Genomic DNA, 20,523 nt, shown 5'->3' with positions numbered 1-20,523 from the left:
TTCTGTTTGTAGATAGCCTCCTGCAGCTGTTGTTCTGGGGTTCAATAAAGTCTTTGCAAGAGAATTGTCTTTGCTATGCTCTACTTGTTTGTATGTGGTGGAGACAGGATAAGGTGTGCTGATTAGTTCAGGCTGTCCCATCAGATGGCAAAGCAGGTTAACATACTTTGAATCATTGTTTAAAATGCTGGTTGCTTATGAAAATGCTCTCTGTCATCGTGAACCTCAAAGCTGGGTGGGTGGGGCTGAACTGTGGTACTTTGAGGTGTGAGTTGAGCCTCAGTGGTGAAGCAGAAGAAATAACTGTAGTATTGTTCGGTGTACCAGGCAACATGGCTGCTAAATTGTACATGGTGCACAACTGGTTGTGAAGACACAGTAAGCGGTTGCTCATATCTGATTCTTGGTGCAGACGACATGAAAGTGGCATTACAGTTATGTTGCAAACTTTGTTGGTTATTTTCCTCAAAGTACAAGAGAAGATTCATTGTTGCCTGCCATTATTGAGGCATGGTTAGACCAGTGCCATCCATAGGTTTGAGGCACGAATTGTCAGTGCATTCAGTTTTCACCATTGTATTTGCGTGATGATGCACATCCTGTTCACACTATAATCCAGAGTTGGCAGGACAGGCGATGTGTTGTATAAGGACCACAGTGTTGCAACATAACAAACTTAACCAAGTTAATGTAGAGTAGTGAATTTAATGCATGTTTCATGACGGATGAGGGGTCACCAGTATAGGAAGAGTGGACCACAGTTCAGCAGGAAATACTCTTCCAATAATATGCGACCCTGTTAATGTACATACGCTTTATATGAGATAGTAACTTTACAACCATCTACATCAAACACCAGTTAAGAGCAAAATGTCATTCTTCACACTCGGTCCAAAGATTGCCCACTCTGCACCTGTCAGAGATGTTCCTATGTCCGATATCCCCACATGTGGATTAAGGAAAAGATAAGTTTTTATACTTTTGATTGCATTTTTATTGCACAAAGTGACATAGGTGGTACATCACAAAACTTCTATAAACAATTATGCCCAGTGAGCCAACTTCCATTTATATATAGCTTTTCAAACAATTCTTTCATCATTGATGTTATATATTTTTTGGGATTAGAATTAAAAATTACCACATTAAAACAATCTGACATACCTACAAAATATTTTCAAATACACTTATCACTTTTAGACAAACAGTTTCCACAAATAACAATGTCATTACTGAAGTTTACGTCAAACATTTCAAGTAAACAATTGAATATCTTAGATTTCTTAATTATATGAAGACAAAATCAGTTTCAGCTTTCATACCTCGTTTTAGCAGTCACCTTACTGATAGGCTATCCGAGCACGACTCATGGCCAGACCCAAACTTCCATGTGTCTACAACTTGTACTCATACATCCACTATATATATTCCCATACAAGGGGATGCATTTTACTTGAAAGTCACTCGCCCAGTGTCGGTGTATAAATATGATATTGTAGCACCTCTGTTATTCAGAATCACGATGCCACCTGTTCCTTCATGGATGCATGTCTCAAGGAACACAGCATCGTAATTTGGAATAACACAGGCACTGCAGGATCGTATATATGATTATATCCTTGTATTAGAATAAATGTAGTTCAGTCCTTCAGAGTAAAAGTACTTTTTGATAGTTTTGTTGACGTGTTGTAGGCTGCATTATTCTGTAAAGTATTTTAATTACTTTGAAGATTAAAGACTTCTATTACGTACATTTGTCTTACAGATTGACAGTAGCAGTTCACATGTTATTTCGGGTATTTTTGGCTAACAGAAGAAATTGAGTAACATTGTATTACACGATTTCATTACTTGTTAATTACAAAATTTCACTAAACAGAATACGATAATTTCCAATGTTCCTACCAATTTGCCAAATTCTATAAATCAGATGTGTTGATGTTTCATAGTTATTTATATTTTATGTTATCCACAAGGTGGAGATTCCTGATACTAACGTTGTTCTGAAGTTTTTAGTCTCTTTTATGTGCTCGATGACTCATCATGTCTACTATTTGGTGAGCTTTTCTCCTAAATTGTGTACATTCTTCCAGAAATTTTCAGTGTTCCATTTCCTTTATATGGCCACTCTTACTGCTGGCACTCTCCTAATATTCTCTATTTCTGTATTTAACACTTTCCTTCCTTAAATTACTATCTGAACCACTCCCTGCAAGAGCTTTAACTATCTAATTTCCTGTATTGCAAAAACTTTTATTAAATTTATTGACTATAGAAATGATGATTTGTTGATCAGATCTTTGGTTCAAAGACTGGTTAATGCTGCTCTCCACTAAAGTTTCTTATGTCCAATCCCCTTCACCTCTGCATCACTACTGCAATCTACATCAGTCTGAACTTTTATACTGTATTCACCTCTTGGCCCCCCTCTGCAGTTTTAGCCTCTAGTTACCAAACTGAAGATTCCTTGATGTCAGCCACAGTATATGTTCTATTAAATAATCCCTACTTATAGTCAAGTTGTGCCATAAATTTCATTTTTCCTCAGTTCATTCAGTACCTTCTCATCTCCACATGTCTTTGGCCGAAATCTCACTGACTGGAGTAGAATTGTCTTCAGTCAAGAGTCCTACTTCGAAATGAGCCCTGATGACTAGGGAAGATGTGTCTGGAGACTCTCTGGGCAGCGGTGGGATACCAACCTGACTGTCACCCGCCAACCATGAGTGACGGTGTGTGGTGCCATTTCTTTTCATAGCAGGACCCCTTTAGTTGTCACCCACAGAATCCTTCCAGCACAGTGGTACCTTGACGATATTCTGTCTCCCATTTTGTTGCCTGCCTGCACACAGTAAGTGTTTCTACCACCTTCCTTTGTCCTCGCCAAACTTTGAATTGGCCAGCAAGTCGCTAGATCTCTCACCAATTGTGAAGTTTGAGGCATTATGGATTTTGGGCAGGGCCTTCCAATCAGCTTAGGATTTTGACACTCTAATGTGCCAGTTGGACAAAATTTGGCTTGATACCCCTCAGGCAGACATCCAACAACTCTATCTGTTAATGCCAACCTGAATAACTGTTTGCATAAGGGCCAGAGTTGCCCAACCCTTTTTTGACTTGCTCAGTTGGTGAAGCTCTTTCTCTTGAATAAATCATCTGGTTTTTTGGAAATAATTACCATTTGTTTGTCTGTAATGTACATTACATCTGCTGAGATTCATCCCATTCACGTAATTCCTTTGTGGCACATCATTTTTCTTTTGTCTTAGAGTGTACCTTCAAATGAGACTTCCTAACACACAAATTTATATTATGTGTTAACAAATTCCTCTTTTTCACAAATGATTTTCTTGCTACAGCCTGCTTTCATTTTATGTCCTCTCTACACTGGCCAACATCAGTTATTTTGGTGTCCAAGTCGCAAAAAAAAGTCAACTACCTATAGTATCTCATTCTCTAACCTAATTCCCTCAGCATTGCCTGATTTGATGATATTCACTTACCCTTGTTTTACTTTTGTTGAAGCTCATTTTAAGGTATCTTTTGAAGAGATTATCCATTCCATTCAGCTGCTGTTCCAAGTTCTTTGCTGTCTCTGACAAAATTACAATGTCATCAGCATCCCTCGAAGTTTTTATTTGTTCTCTCTCTGAAATGAAATTCCCTTTCCAAATTTCTTCTTGGTTTTCTTTACTGCTTGCAAAATGTACTGAGTAGGTAATGCCAGGGATAGACTACAACACAGCCTTACTCCTTTATTGACCACTAGTTTGATTTAATGTCTTTTTAACTCTTATAATTGCAGTTCATTCTCAAACCTACTCCTGTCTTTTCAGTATTTCTCATTAAGTGATTATGACAGTCCTTAGGATGCATGGTACTACATCATTGTCATATTTGTCTTTAAAGTTCATGAATAATTTACTTGTCACAGCAATAAACAGTCAGATTTTGTTACAACGTACATGTATCCTGATAAAATACAGATGACACTGAGCAGCTGTTTTGAAGTCTTCAAATACATCCTTACACTGGAAACGAATTTCAACATCATTAATCAACTCAGAGGCATTGGATGAGCAGCTTACTAAGGGATGTGTTCTTCATTCCTCCAGGCAGAAAAAAAAGAAAAAAGCAGTGCTCCTGTGGAGCCTCATGGAAGAGTTCTTAAGACTCCATAACTCTTAGGCACCATATGGCAAACAGAGCATTCATGGCACGGATTTTCATATTCACACTGCAATACCCACGGAAAACGATGTGCAGAAATTTTCTGAACAGCGGGAGGAACAAATGCAGATGTGCATGGAATAAACGGTCCCCCTCTGAAAGCGACCACCACTAATGGAACTTATCTGGTACGTACACAAAGGTGCAGCATCAGTTTCTTCTTTTCATGATAAAGAACATTTCCCAGTGGAATGCAGTAACATCTCTTTAGGAAACTGCTTGTCCACTGCCAATGAGTTGACTGATTTCGATTAAACGTGCCACAGAGTAAGGTCAAAACACAGTTGTGTACTAATGTGCCACCAGAAATAGTTCCATCATAAAACAAGCAGTTTTGCGTGCTTTTATTTCTTTCTTTCTTAAGAACTAACATTTACAAGCATAAATTCAAATCCCAAGGACTCATAGGTGGTATTGTACAGCATGAAAAGTGTGTAATAACTGAGAACAGGTAAAATCACTTTCTGGACACAATCTCTGCAAAAGCATTTGTTTATTAGTAATAACTAAAATTGTACATATACAACCCACATTAAATATTTAATAAAAATAGTGAAAATGTATTTATTTCCACTACTAGATTATAATAAGAATCCACTCATGATTTTTAAAGGTCTGTATCAACACAGGAACATTGGGACAATGAATGATTTTAGATGAACTTCAAATACAGAGCTACGGAGAAATATGTCATGCACCAACAACAGTAATTTCTTGTGCTAGAATGAACTGACTAGTTTGCATTCTTCATCAATGATCAAAAACAGATTTCTGTCTATACAAAAACGATAAATAAAAAACATCCAGTAAAAATTTACAATAAAAAAGGCACAAGAAGAAGACAGTACAATGTGCCAATAAAGGTAATTCTTACAGCTATCCACAATATAATTTTATATACAAAGACTGCAACAAAGATAAGCCTGACAAACTTTCTGCATTGCTTGTATTAGATAAATAATAAATATTTTTAATATAAAATATTTTGTGCATCCATGGGTTCTTCTCATTTGTACATTTCATATTAAAAGAGCACTCTTAATTGACACACTTGATATTTAATATATATTATTATGTTCTATTTACACTTCTAAACGTAAATGACAGAAGGCAATGGCTCACCTGCAGATGATTCAAGAATGGTTTGTAGGCACACATAGTGGCTCATAAAGCAGCATTAGCTTCCACACTTTTATTCTTTCCTAGTCTTGTTCCTCCACCAGCAAAAAATAATGACTGCAGGTAGCACAGAATAGTCCCTTAAGTATTACAACCAAATCAGAACTTGAAGGGAACGAAAAATTCACACTGCTATTGTGAGTGATGAGTTGAAAAACTTGAAGGCTCCATAGCCATAAAACATTAGATTATGCCTTTTATTGCTATTTATGTTTGTTGTTTCCAACCTATAATTTATTACTGTACTGTTTACATCTCTTTGTGCATCAAAACTCACTCACAACATTATTTTCTGTTATTTTATATTTTGTAAGTGTTTGTCACAAAATCACTGCCTTCAATGTGATTACAGATAGGTAACATGCTTTTTTCATTTCATTCAGGGAAGGATCAATATTACTTATAAAATGTACAATATATCTGTGGAATTAAAAATAGTCCTCATATTGAACAATTTTTTTTTGGTAGAGAGCATTTTTACACTTAAAAATATTGTCTGGCAAACTATATAGTTAGCAACATGGTTTTACAAACTTAGTAAAATTTACTTACTTTTTTGGGAAGTTAATGGAACAGTACAAACAGTGGGATCTGAAAATTAATTTTGAGAACAGGAGCAGAGGAAAGTAACTTGCACATTGACAGACATCAAAATAAAGTGTGTAAACAGTTTAAGTATATGAGTAGTATCCTACCATGTGATGGAAGATGTGACAGAGTTATACAACAATGAATCAGGTAGGAAAGAATGGTTATCCAAAAACTGAATCTTGTACTTTGGTTGGTATAATGCAGTTATACAAATCCATTGACCAACCAATAACAAGTTGTGGGAGTGAGTGTTACGAACTCACAGAAAGTATAAAGAGACTTAGAGCTTTAGAAATTGACCACTTGGGAGGAGCATGTAGAATTTCCCAACTCGAAATGAGGAAATAAGAGAAAGGAGGCAGAGCCAGTATATTACAGACAGAATGGAAGACAGCCAGCTTGGGTGGTTACGGCATGTCAAAAGAATGAAATAAGACAAATGCCTAAAGACAGTGCTTCCATGACAATCCCCTGGAAGAAAAAGAAGAGGAAGACCACCAAAAGAGTGGATATGGGGTATCCAAGAATTGGTGGAGAGAAGAGGATGAGAAAGAATGGTGACATTGAGACATTTGGCATGTCACCATAGATGTAAAAGGAGGTAGGGAACCCAGTGATAGATGCAAGAACTGTTGCATGCGGGAAGAATGAATCACGCATCTAAAAGTGTCTGAGTGTGTCTGGGCTCTCACTAAGAAATACACATCTACACTGCTACTGAATTATGATCATTCTGATAATCTTTAACTGCATGTTGCAAACATTACTCAGATCTGTGGTTTTCATTGCTTGATTTTTATTAGAAAGAAGGCATATATTTAGACACATTAATGGATTGTAATTATTAATGCATTGGTTAACCAGACACTAACAAAATAGTGTTAGAGGAGGAGAGCCCAGGGATGTAAAAAAATGAACAAAATCACACACACCACACAGTAATTTATGTCTGAAACTTGAGAGGGTGTGACTGATGTGTGGTACCCAAGGGATGGTAATTATTAACACAACTCAAAAGTGGTGTGACAATGATGTTATAAGTGCATAACGAATATTCTTTGAATAAAAGAGATATGACTGTCATGTTCCTTTAGTTCAACCCCTCGTCAAACTCCATAGCATTGTCTCCTGGAGAAGACTGGAACTGGGTTTCTAAGCTGTCTAAGCCCTCAAGTTTATCACTTGCATTTGCAGTTTGTTTTTTGCTTGACTTGCAGTTAATAGGATTCAACAGTCTAGTATTAACATTTTCTTCACATGTGGCTCTGTTATTAATGATGAACACTGTTTTTTTTTCAAAATAATTCCAGGCTATTTTTTCATCTTAATATTTGTAAGCCTAGTTGATGTAAATTAATTTATTGGACTGCTATTTCAATAAACAACTTTCCAAAAATACAGTATGAAATTACATCATAATCTTGACATATTTCTGTCATAATGTGAAGGAAGTAGGAGTTACATAATACATGCAATATACACAGCATATAATTTATACAAAAATATCCACTCCACCCTTCTAAACTCTCTTATTACAAATATAAAAAAATCTGTTACAAAACATTAATCAGTGTTTTATTAACTGCAACTATTTGTAGAACATGAGTTCCCCACTGAAAAATACACAGTATTGTCACTGCTCTCAAATATACACCTGAATAAAGTTACACATGTTGGGAAAGAAGCATCAGTCAAAAAGGCACAAATTACAGGTACAGAATGTCATATTATGATTGCTGTCTTATAAATATTATTTTCATTGCAGTTCATTATTTAAAAATATTTCAAAGTAAATCTGATGGAAATATGTTAATGAGTGAAATTCACTTGAAATCCATACGCTGTACTCTTAATTGCAAGTGTAAGCAAAGAATACTATCAACATCAGTATCTGGAGTGTTGGATAGAGTTTTTAAGTCATCATAAATCTCAGAGATGCTTTCTTTAATAAAGATGGTTCCAGTACTAGTGTTGTCCCCATAAATAATATCTAATTACTTGGTTCTTGAATGTCTGTTGCTTATAACCTTGCCTTAAATACCTGTGTATAATCACTTTGTTGTCAATGGGACATTGAACAATAATCTTCCTTAATATTTTGTCACCAATCTTTGAAACCACAAGAATTAAGCTCTTCTTTTTAACATACAACGCATTGGCAAAAAAATAAGATTTTGAAATAGTAGCTACAGGTAGCATAAACTGTTATTGTCTTGTGCCCGTAAAACTGGTAAGTTTACATTGTTGGAACAACAGAAGTAGTAGAGAACCATCATTCGTATGTTCAGTTATAGGTATATTTTGCTTTGAGTCTGATAAAAAAGATAATTTTATGAGAAGTCCAAAAGTTGTGAAACTCTCAGACCTGGAAGTCAGGTACAACCAAAGGTGGGGATATCTGTCCCATCGAGCCTAGTGCAATGAATCTTTTTGGAGTTAGTTACAGTAAATCATCAATCAAAGGTAAAGAAAGCTATTGTTACCATCTGTCTACATTCTGCACAACTGCTCATGTTCTTTTGTAATATAATTTATGTTTTTGATGTCCACGTATTAGCGTCAGGTATAAATGAAAATAATTTGAGAAAACACTGTAATACTACACTTCCTACACTACCCTACTTCAGTGTGCTATCAAATTAACATAAGTTATATAACTTTAATGAATTTAACATGAAAATAGTATCTCACTGACTTTACTTTAGGAAAAAATTAATGACAACTGATGCACATAATTATAATGATACACATAATTAAAATGCAGTATTACAATACTTTGTCAGTGAAAAATATGTAATATTGATTTTGGAAGTCTGTGACATGGATCACAATGGTAATGGTGTTAGGGACTGATACTGAGCAGTGTATTATAATTGAAACATGGCAAAAGTGACAAATCTGAGAGCAAAAGGTGAATAGAAATAAATCTTACCAAGACATCACAGAAGAATCATGTATGGTCAGTTTATGTCTATATGCCCTGTATTTGTCACTGTATGATAAAAACTATATCATTAGAGCTCAGTACCTTTCAAAATGTGTTTCTTATGACAACTGATAAGTATCACAAGTAAATTATTCTGCTTCATAGTATACATTGCTAAATTCACAAAATGACACTAAACACAGGAATGATGCGCAATTTATCAAGCTCACAGCAGGGAGAGCTGTGTTGTTCAGATCTGGCACTTCTAAAGATAAGTAGTAAAGTGTGATGCCAACACAAATTAATGTGAAAAGCGAATTATGAGTAACATATTAAGTCCGTGATGCAGGCTTCTCTGCTTCGCTGGCAGATCCATTTGAACAATCTTGGTCATCCTGTGAACTGCTGCTTGCTCCAGCATTAACTATTCCCCCACTACTGCCAGATCCACTACTATTGGCAGCACTTTTATTCTTCCTGATCATACTGACAAATGTGTCAAGGCGTGTTGGATTTGGTATCTGTAAAACCATATGTGCTTCTTCAAGTATCAAAAGCCCATTGTGGGCATCTGTGGGAGCCAATCCATGGCTGTTTGTCACATGTTGTTCCCAATCTGAGTGTGATGGAAGAACTTCTGCACACCATTTGCACGGTAGCTTCTGTGATTGAGTATGTACTGCTTTGATATGGCGTCGGCGGAAGCCCCAACTGGTGTAGGCACGGTCACAGAATGGACATGGAAATGGCGGGTAGGGGAAACTTCTGCTTGCTGTAAAATTAAAGCCTCAAATTAGCAATTTATTTAAAATACATTATAAAAATATATTACGTTTTTTTCAGAAAGTCGACTAACATAATCAACAGTCAATACTGCCATTAAATAAGCAAAACGTAATACATTACAACATTAGTAAGACACTTTTACATGTGTGAGAACACGTGCTCTGCAATCAAAGATAATACATTCATGAACCAATTCTCCACAACATCCAAAATAGTGTTCCATATGATTCCTGACATGATGTCATTATGGCATGTTTGTTATTAGCATTGTTTTCAATTCAAATACTGGTTTGATGCAGTTCTATGCCAGTTTATCCGGAGAAAGTCTCATCATCTCTGTGTAACTATTGCAGCGTACATCCACTTCAACCTGCTTATCATATTCAAGCCTTGGTCTTCCACTACACTTTCTACCTGGGCACTATCTTCCATTACCAAACTATTATGTCCATGAACCACTCCCTTTTTTTCATGTAAGTTGTGCCATAAAGCTTCCCAAATTTTAGTAAGTATCTTTTTGTTGGTTATCCGATTTGCCAATCCAATCTTCACCAATCCCCTGTAATACCATATTTCATTTTATGAATAACTTAACATTTTACAACCAGAAACAGCTGAGATATATACTTAAGTTAAGTGTTATTAAGTAAACTTGAACTGTAGTGGCAAAGCTGCATTGTTGAGATCTCGTGCAAATCACTTAAGAAACTATAGAAATGCAGACAGAAGACACTGACTTAAACAGTTGAGAAGTACATCAAGTAACAAAGAGAACCACTGTGTTTTTTTTGTGTTTGAGGAGCTTTCGGATCACAGATACTTCTATCTGCTATTAAGCATGAAGTCGTACTATGATGGTGTGGGTGTATCCTGTAACATAAATATTGTTCTGCAAGAAGGGTACTTATTGTCTTCTAACATAACATTGCCCCAAAACACATTACTAACTTTGTTCATGCATTGTGTGTATACAAACTTATATAGTCCTCTGGTACAGTCAATCACTTGAAAACTGCAATAGTATGTGTGGTTTTCTTTATAGCAAAGAAAGTGATACTTATTTCTCCTGCTTCATCACAGACAAAATTTCATTATCAATGAAACAAAATTCATCTGAATAAAAAATTCATTGCTTAGAAGCATAAAGGCTTCTAAGCAATGATGAGTTAGAGTTAAGCCAGGCTAAAGGAGATGCAAGACTATGTTAAGCAAGTTACTTAATGTAAATACATTATTTTTATAACTATCTGGAGATATAATAGTAAACTTAAATTTGTACATATTACAGTGGGAATGGTTGAGGCTTGCAAATTTCTTATGACATATGAGATTAATAGTTTGACATGATACATATTGGCAGAATGTTGTCATCTTTGGGGCCCATGTATTATTAAATCATTTAGGATAGTATACAATCCTTTCAGACTGCAATGTTTCTGATGGCTGTGTCACGTCAGATGATGAAATGTCACCTCTAATCAGAAAAATGCAATACAAATTAAATTATATCCGTTTGTAGGGTTCTACAGCCAGTGTCAGCTTCAATAAAATCATTTTGAGAAACAGGCCACGTCATTATGAAATACTAAAACAACTAAAAGTCTGACATTTTGAACAACTTTGCAGCTGTCCTCTTGAGGGTGAATGTTGGATTCTGGTGACGGTCTTCCCCTACACACTGCCTTATTTTGGTTGTCAGGTGGCTACCAATGTCTCATCCTGGGATGCCACTGGATAATTCAAAACAAAAAGTGGTGTGGAGTGGTGACTATGGCTGGTGACTGGCAGGCAATGGCGAATTGATGTCTTGTTTATATACTGTTTAATCCAGGTCATTTGAAGATGCTGGCTGTTGAACACATTTGCCCTGATGGACTCTGACTGATGGCAGCCAGGCTGTCAGTAAATTTTAGCTGCTGTCCCTGTTCACGCTGGTAGGGTATTTAACTATTTCAGTAGACTCCCTTTGTTTTTTTTTTTCCTGTTGGATTCACAGCTGCTGAGTAAGCACACAAGGTTTTTGAAAATTAATAGTTTGGCCACAGTCCTGAGGGTGTTCAGGTACAGCTGATTAGTTATTTTGCACCAGTCATACACAGTGTTCATTCTTCAATGTGAGTGCTAATGCATCACTCAGAGTAACCAATGTACACTTTGCCACATTCACATTTCTGTACATCATAGCCCTTTCTGTGTTCTTGGGGGGAGGGAGGGAGGGAGGGAGGGAGGGAGGGAGGGAGGGAATAGCCAAATCCAAGCTGCTGAAATGAAGTTTCTTAGATCTATGATGAGGCAAATGAAAATGGATAAGATAAGGTATGAAAGGAACACAATTGATGAAAATGTAAAACTCACCGTACTGGATAAACTATGGCAATCTAGTTTAAGATGGTATGGTCATGTTAAATATATGTTAGAAACCAGAATGGCCAAGAAAATCCTCGAAATTACTAGAAATGGGAAAGTCATGATGGACAGCCAAGAAGAAGACGGATTGACATAATTAAGAAGGGTGTCCCTGAAAGAGGTCTCCTTTGGGACAGTGTCTGTGAGTAAGAGCCATACAAGAATAGAAAAATTTCAAAAGAACTTGTCATCAGGATCCTGGAAACCGGAGCTGTAACCTGATGATGTGGTGGTGGTGATAATGACGACAATGACCTACTTAAGGTAACTTTTCCTCCTTTGACATATTTTGATTCACATCCATAACAGTGACAACCTCTACTACTACTGTCACTAATAAATAAATTGTAAAACAGCCCAAATAAGAGTAATATTGAAGTTTATATCTTAGCTCAATATGTAAACCATCAGTGTTATACATGTCACATGGCTATTTTAGTTTGATGTTGGCTGAATGTCCAGTGTGCTATACTGCTATCATAGATATTCCTATTGTTTGCTTACTATATTGAAATTGCAATGTATTATGAACTGTCTGTAGTCTAATTGCTGCACCACAGCAGAGACAACGTAGGTAGCACATCATTATGAGACAAATAAGATAACAGCTGTAAAGTCCGCAAATCAACATCAGATGTCTGGAGACTTGGTCCCATATTCTTTAAAATGAGATACAATATTGAAATTTATGAAAAAAATACACTGTGTGAAAATGATGAATGGTCCACTTTAAAACAAGAAAGCAGTTGACAAAGTATGTAACATTGCAGTAATGGAGGACTGGAAGCTTGGTTTAATTAATCTCATGACTCACAAACACCTTCAGTGACTTGCTGTTGTAACCAAAAGGTAAAGCTATAGTTTCTCTTCCCACAGGTTTTGAGTTCAACTGTGGTTGGTTTCCATAGATTTACTCGTATTAATTAATGTTTTCCAGTGCATGTTTCTTAGTTTCTTTAGTATTAAACCTGAATTGATTTTGACATTGAACTTTACCTTATTATATATCACCCTTTACTTTTGACGCCTAAATACCTGACACACTATGAAAAGTATAGTTGCTACTCACCATACAGTAGAGATGCTGAGTTGCAGATAGGCACACCAAAAAGATTGTCAGAAAATTAGTTTTCAGCCATCCAGACCTTCGTCGGAAATAGAAAACACACACACACACACACACACACACACACACACACACACACACACACACACACACACACACAGAGAGAGAGAGAGAGAGAGAGAGAGAGAGAGAGAGAGAGAGAGAGAGAATTATGAAGTGTGACTGGTCATCCATTCAATAGCTGGTTTCTGGGACAGCATAATTAAGGAGGCAGTTGAAACCCATATGGCACTGATGAGAACATGCCAAGTGCCATAACCTAATTTCCCAGAAACTTTGCTCAGTTAACAAGGGTTCAAAATAAGCGAACGCATGTCTCAGCTTATTCGCAGATACTTGACAATTTCTGAGAAAAAGGAAGTCAAAGTTTTCAAGGTACATTATGTGCCTCCTTGTGAGTAAACGTTCAACTGATGCACCGGCAGAGTGGCAAGCATTATGGCTTCACACATTTGTGCCCCGTGTTCTAAACCTGAGCGAGATTCATCTGAAGAAATTTCACTGTGGAAAACTTGACTTCGCACAATCGCGTGGTGTTCAGAATTTCTCTGTTTTGAATGTTTCTAAGATCAGTATCATCCAAAGGAATACACCAAATCTTACTAAAAAATAAATATAAGAATAAAATACGAAAAATAATATTTAATATAATAATTACTATAATCATTCTGGTCTGAGCTGCTGGAGAAGGCGCTCATTTGTGTGTGAGATGTGCTTACTAGCGCGAATGAATGTGCGTTTCCTTTTTTGCTGAAGCCTTTGGCTGAATGCTAATATGTAAGTGTCCTTCCATTGCGCTGGTCTGCAACTTAGCATGTCATCTTTACGGCAAGGAGCAATCTTTATTTTCCTTATATTGTAGAATTAATGTAAGAAATGATGTAAGAATGAAATATAGGAATATGAGGATTTAAAAATATTGTAATCCCTGAAAATATCACACAACTACATTACATCATAAATGTATGACACTTATGGTGAAACCCAGTTGCAATTTTGCAGTTAACACAACACCCATGTATCTTCTAACTTGATAAGAAGCATTTGCACCATAACCTTCTATGACCTTGAGTGAATAAATGGAAAAATATTGAGCACAAGGTGCAAAAGTGAGAGACTGCGCTCTAGCCACTGTGCTACTATCTTGGCTGAGATTATCGCGCGCTAAAAGGCACCTAAGTTACGTCAAAAAATTGACCATCACTTTCTCAGAAACAGTCAAGAATCTATGGATAAGCCGAGACATGTGATCACTTATTTTGACTCTTCTTCCACTAAGCGAAGTTTCTGGGAAATGGATTATGGCACCTGCCTTGTTCTCCTTATGAGTTGGATTAATTTAGCCAAGAGATCTACCCCAGCAAAACTGAGCAGTCCCCTTTGGAAGCTAAAAGATACTAGTGACATTCAGCCGCAACTCATGAGTCAGTAGTGAACAGTCATGAGTTGCCACTCATCAAAACATGGAACTGGAGTGTCAGTTCAACTGTTCTGGAGTTCCTGTTACAACATTTAAATTACTGCTTCCACTGACACCTATAAAAGGACACAGATTGTGACACACAAGTACTTTGCTAGAAGATGGGAGGAGAGAATATCCTTACTGAAACATCACAAACACCATGTAAGCCTAGGAGATTTATAGCACTGAGAGGTTGTGAAAACCTGACACTTTTAAACAGAAGAATAGTAGTTACATCTGCAACTACCAGTACAAGGATATTATGTACATCTACAGCCATACTCTGTAAACCACTATGAAGTGCATAGCAGAGGGGAATTCCCACTGTACCATAAATTAAGGTTTCTTCCTGTTCCACTTGCATATGATCCTTATGGGAGTGAGACTTAGCGGATTGCAGTACATTCCTAGAGTCATCATTTAAAGCTGGTTCTTGAACCTTTCTAAGTATGCTTTCTTGGGATAGTTTGTACCAGTCTTCAAGTGTCTGCCAGTTCAGTTTCTTCAGCATATCCTGACACTCTCCCAGAATAAAACAAACTAGTGACTATTCATGCTACCCTTCTCTGTATTTGTTCAATGTCCCCTGTTAGTTCTATACGCTACAGGTCACATGCACCTGAACAATGTTTTAAGATCTGCCACCCAAGTGACTTATAAGGAATCTCCTTTGTAGACTGATTGAATAAGTGGTAGAATACTAGGAAAATGCAAAGTTTTCCACCTGCTTTGCCTATGACTGGGCCTATGCAAGCATTTCATTTCATATCCCTACAAACTGTTGCCCTCATGTATCTGAATGAGAAGACGAGTTCCAATTGTGAATCACTGATATTGTTGTTACAGGATACTATGTTTTTTAGTTTTGTGAAGTGCACAGTTTTACTCTTTCGAATATTTAAAATAAGCTGCCAACTTCTGCAGCAGTTTGAAGTCTTATCAAGATCTGATTGAGTATTTGTGCAGCTTTTCAGATAGTGCTTCATTACAGATAACTGTATCATCCACAAAAAGTCTGAGCTCACTACTGATATGGTCTGTAGGGTCATTAACATACAACATGAACAGCAAGGGTCCCAGCACACTTCCATGGTGCACAGCTGAAGTTATTTCTGCATCTCTTGATGATTCCCCATGCAATATAACACGCTGCTTCCTCCACTACAAAGAAATCCTCAATCTGGTCACAAATTTCACTTGACAGCCCACATGATCATACTTCCGATAATAAGCATCAGTGTGGTAGAAAGTCAAATGCTTTTTGGAAAAGTGCAAATTGAGTTTCACATGTTCAATGTTTTCAGAATCTATGCTGGTTGGCATGAAGGAGTTCAACCTGTTCAAGATACCTCATTATGTTTGAGCTCAATATATATTCTAAGATCCTGCAGCAAATGGATGTCAAGATACTGTACATTTTTTACTCTTCTTGTTCACAGGTATGGCCTGCACTTTCTTCCAACAGCTGGGTATGGCTTCATGTTTGAGAGCTCTACAGCAGATTAATGTTAAAAGAGGAAACAACTCGGACAAAAATTCAGTGTAGAAATTTGTTGGGGATTTCATTGGGCCCCAGAGCTTCGTTCAATTATAGCAATTTCAGCTGTTTCTCAACACCGCTGATACTAATATCTATATCACCCCTCTCTGCAGTGATGTACACAGTGAATTGGGTCAATAGCCCTGGATTTTAATTTGTAAAGGGACATTTGAAAATGGAGTTCAAAATTTATGCATTTGCTTTGCTTTCAATTTCCGTTCTTATCTCATCCATAGGTGCTGGACACTAAGTTTGGTGCCACTAACATCCTTTACATAGAGCCAGAATGTTTTAGGGTTTTGTGACTGATGCTTCAAGGGCATTCTGCTGTGGCAGTAATTTAAGTGTTTATGCATTGCCCTCTTGACAGCCAAATGCACTTCATTCATTCACTGTCATTGGAGCCATTTCGAGTTCACAGGATGCACAACGCACTGATTTCTTTGGACTCCTTATGAATGTCTCTCGTACATGTTCCATATTCACTTCACTCACACTGGGACGTCCGCTTCTCTTTGTCAGACACAAGTAACCCATTGTAACAAATTTGTTGTGCCACTGGTAAATGGCCTTCCTTGTTGGTTGCTTCTTACTGTACTTGGTTCTAAACATCCATTGAACAGCTGTAACACATTTATTTTTGTCGAACTCCAACACACGGAAAGCTTGCTCCGCACCTTAACTTGCCATGTTTGCAACTAGTGCTGACTATCGGCAATTACCAAATTACGTTGTGGCGTTATACATGAAAAATGCTTTGTTTTACATCTATTATGCAGTAGTATATGTGTCTTTAGAAGATTCTTTACAGTGATAGTATACCAGGGAGAATCCCTCCCATAATGAACCTTCCTACTACGTACAGGGTGTACATAAAGTCTGGGAACACTTTCAATTATTTATTGCATAAGAACTAAACATTGTACAGATGTCATATATATTGCACTTTGAAGAGAAACTCTGAAAGTTGTCACCCCCCCCCCCCCCCCCCCCGAGCATACGATATGCAAACCATGAGTGACCCGGGGCAGACATCAATATAGTAATCGAATTCTTGCCATACCTTGTCCCAGCATGGCATAGTCATCTGTGGCCGTTGCTTTCCATATTCTCTCCCGCAACTCTGCTACATTACGTGGTAGAGGTGGTACATACACCAGATCTTTAATGTGTCCCCACAGAAAAGAGTCACACAGAGTGAGATCTGGTGATTGGGGAGGCCATTTCATGAAACAGCAATCCCCTTCTGTAGCACAGCCAATCCATCGATGTGGCAGCTCTATGTTCAGATACCCACGAACTTCATAATGAAAATGGGGTGGAGCCTCATCCTATTGAAAGATGAATGGAGCGTCCAATTGCATTTGAGGCATCAGCCATTGCTGCAACAAGTCCAAGCAGGGATATCCAGTGACAGTGCTCTCAGCGAACAAGAAAGGCAGGTGCAGTTTTCGATGTGACAAGGCACAAAAAACATTTACCTTCGGTGAATCATGCTCAAGTTCAGTGCATTTGTGTGGATGCTTTGTACTCCAGATTCGACAATTATGCCTCTTCACTTTCCCATTAGTGTGAAAAGTGGCTCCATCGCTAAAAATTACGCGATCAACAATGCCATCGCCATCCTCATTCAATTGTTGCAACTGCGAACAAAACTCAAAACGCTTATTTTTGTCGTCATCATTGAGCTTCTGCAATAGATCCAATTAGAATTGTTTCATAGGCAGCTTCTGTCACAGGACTTTCCACACTGTCATTGGAGTCATTTCGAGCTCGCGGGATGCACGACGCACCAATTTCTTTGGACTCCTTACGAATGTCTCTCGTATGCTCTCCATTTTCACTTCACTCACACTGGTACATTTGCTTCTCTTTGCCGGGCACAAGCAACCCACCGTAACGAATTTGTTGTGCCACTGGTAAATGGCCTTCCTTGTCAGTGGCTTCTTACTATACTTGGTTCTAAACATCCGTTGAACAGCTGTAACACACTTGTTTTTGTCAAACTCCAACACACGGAAAGCTTGCTCCGCACCTGAACTCGCCAAGTTTGCAACTAGTGCTGACTATCGGCAAATTACCAAACTACGCTGTGGCGGTATACATGGAGGGAAAAAAAAAATCAGGGTTTCTCTTCAAAATAACATATGTATGATATCTGTACAATGTCTGGTTCTTGTGCAATAAATAATTGAAAGTGTTCCCGGATATTATGTACACCCTGTACATATCTATCACGTGCATCACTTCCCATTCTCCTAAACCTGAGCCACAGTTCTTCTTCAGAGCTACATGTTGTGAGTTCCTTGTTGAAACAAAACATTCCTGCACCTTTTTCTAGTCTGTTGAACATATAAACCATTCTAATTGTTGCCCTTTGTACTTTGGCAATCACTGTTTGCTACAACTGCTGCATAGTCACTGATACCAGTTATTATTGTAACTGGTATCAGTTGTTGTTACTTCTACTTGTTGCCCTTAATACTTTGTCAGTCACTGTAGCTACAACTCATTCATAGTCACTGATACCAATTTCTAGGTGGACATTCTCACAAATATCAAATCTATTTTGTACTAGGGGACACAATATATTTCCATCATAAATGGTTTTCTAAACAATCTGTTCTGGGTAATGTTCAGAGGACAGGATCTCTTGTCATACCCATTACTTACAAAACTGTAATTTTCCCAGTTAACTGTTGATGATTTAAGTCTCGTCCAATGATGGTAGTGCTGACTGGAGAACTTATGTATCAGTTAATTTATGTTGTGTCCAACGTTTTCAGTTAGATCTGGATGTGAGTCTGATGGCCAATAGAAGGATCTGATAATAAGTTTATGCCCATCCTTGATATTGGGTCTTGACCAACAATCTTGCATGCAGTATCAATTTCTGTTGGTTGATTTGATTTTCTTGACTGCTGCAACAAATAATACATTATTTCCATTTCCATTTACCAAAAGTGCATCCTTTGATATATGCTTAAATTCTCCCCAAAAATCTCACTGCTGTCAATTTCATATTTTAGCTAGCTTTCTGTATCTAGTATTATGTGAGCTCCTCCACTTGTCACGTGTGCTTGCTTCGGCACTTTATTGTGAAAACTCTGGCAGTTAATCACTACAATTTTAACACTTTAACCTGTAGGGGACATTTCCTTGGATTTTATACTGACACAGCTATTGCTATCCGGACTGGTTGGAGAGTAGCCTAATATAGAAAGCCATTGTGTACATTCCACATTGTCAGATATCTGGGAACTGGCCTTTGATGTTTAGTGCACACTTGACCCCTTCAGGGGACCATTCCACATAGTTTAAGTCCAAGAAGTCACCATTTACCTCGTCAACAAAACCTTTGAAGTCTCTGGTTCAGTCCTTCCATGCAGCTCAGAAACAGGGGGCAAGGACCAGTGCTCGGCACAGCACTGCAAACTGTGAGCTTTGTCAAAACTATGTGAGCAAGGCTGCTCTTTTCAACTTTCTCTGCCAGTCACTGGAATGTTCAAAGTATGATCTCAGAGCCAAGACAATAGGCATCATTTGTTCCAGTGTGCACCACAATCTGCAGTTGGTTGCATGCTGTTACTGTAATAGCTGCTGAAATAACGTCTTCAAAATGTTGAATGAGCCCTCCAGGTATACACACTGAGTGCACCTGGAGTTCCTTCCCATCCATTGTTGCTGCTTCCCTAAGGTGTATCATACTTACCAAATATTTGAACTGTTGATGATTAATAGATCTCTAACCTTTTGTGTTTGCTTCCTCCTGATACAGAACACAGCAGGTTTCCCTACAGGCCAACAGCAGAAGTAAGTCTCACTGGTTCGACTTTGATTTCAGGGGCACGTTTAACTTATTGGTTAGTGGGGTGGGTATGACATCTCACGTCCTTCCCCTCATGGACTGGGAGTGATAGATTCCATAGTTGCTGTAGAAGAGACAGGATCCACTTCAGGTAATTTTGGTACCTCTGGTGTACGGCCTTCTGGAGCTTTCCCAACATACCCATTTGCAGTAGCTTTCAAATGTTTGACAGTAGTCAGGGCAGTGTCCAGCTACTTACGAATATCAACTACCTCATCCCATGTTCAAGAACAGCTTTCATAGTGAACCTGTGTTGTGGCTGCTGCAATGTCTAATGAAACAGTAAACAAATAACTTTAAAATAGGACTGATCATTCACTTCCAATTTCTGGAGCCATTAAGCAAAAAGTATTACTAATTTCTTTTAAGAACTGAAGCAATTAGCATGCAAAATGATATTTCTACTAAG

At 37.7% G+C, this 20,523-nt stretch overlaps 1 protein-coding gene across 2 annotated transcripts in view; it reads right to left on the bottom strand.

Moving 5' to 3' along the window:
• Nucleotides 1-1,062: 1,062 nt before the first annotated feature.
• The window catches only part of LOC126457045 (protein tramtrack, beta isoform-like), a 197,830-nt gene continuing 178,369 nt past the window's right edge, over nt 1,063-20,523 (bottom strand). For both annotated transcript variants that reach the window (XM_050093033.1, XM_050093034.1), the window contains one exon: nt 1,063-9,698. In XM_050093033.1, the coding sequence (XP_049948990.1) occupies nt 9,259-9,698 (440 nt within the window). In that variant the 3' untranslated portion in view covers nt 1,063-9,258. The remainder of the gene's footprint in view (nt 9,699-20,523) is intronic.

Source organism: Schistocerca serialis, chromosome 2 (genome assembly GCF_023864345.2).
Source record: "Schistocerca serialis cubense isolate TAMUIC-IGC-003099 chromosome 2, iqSchSeri2.2, whole genome shotgun sequence".
Taxonomy (NCBI): domain Eukaryota; kingdom Metazoa; phylum Arthropoda; class Insecta; order Orthoptera; family Acrididae; genus Schistocerca; species Schistocerca serialis.
Note: the sequence above shows the minus strand (reverse complement) of the source record. Positions and strands in the feature narration are given on the sequence as shown.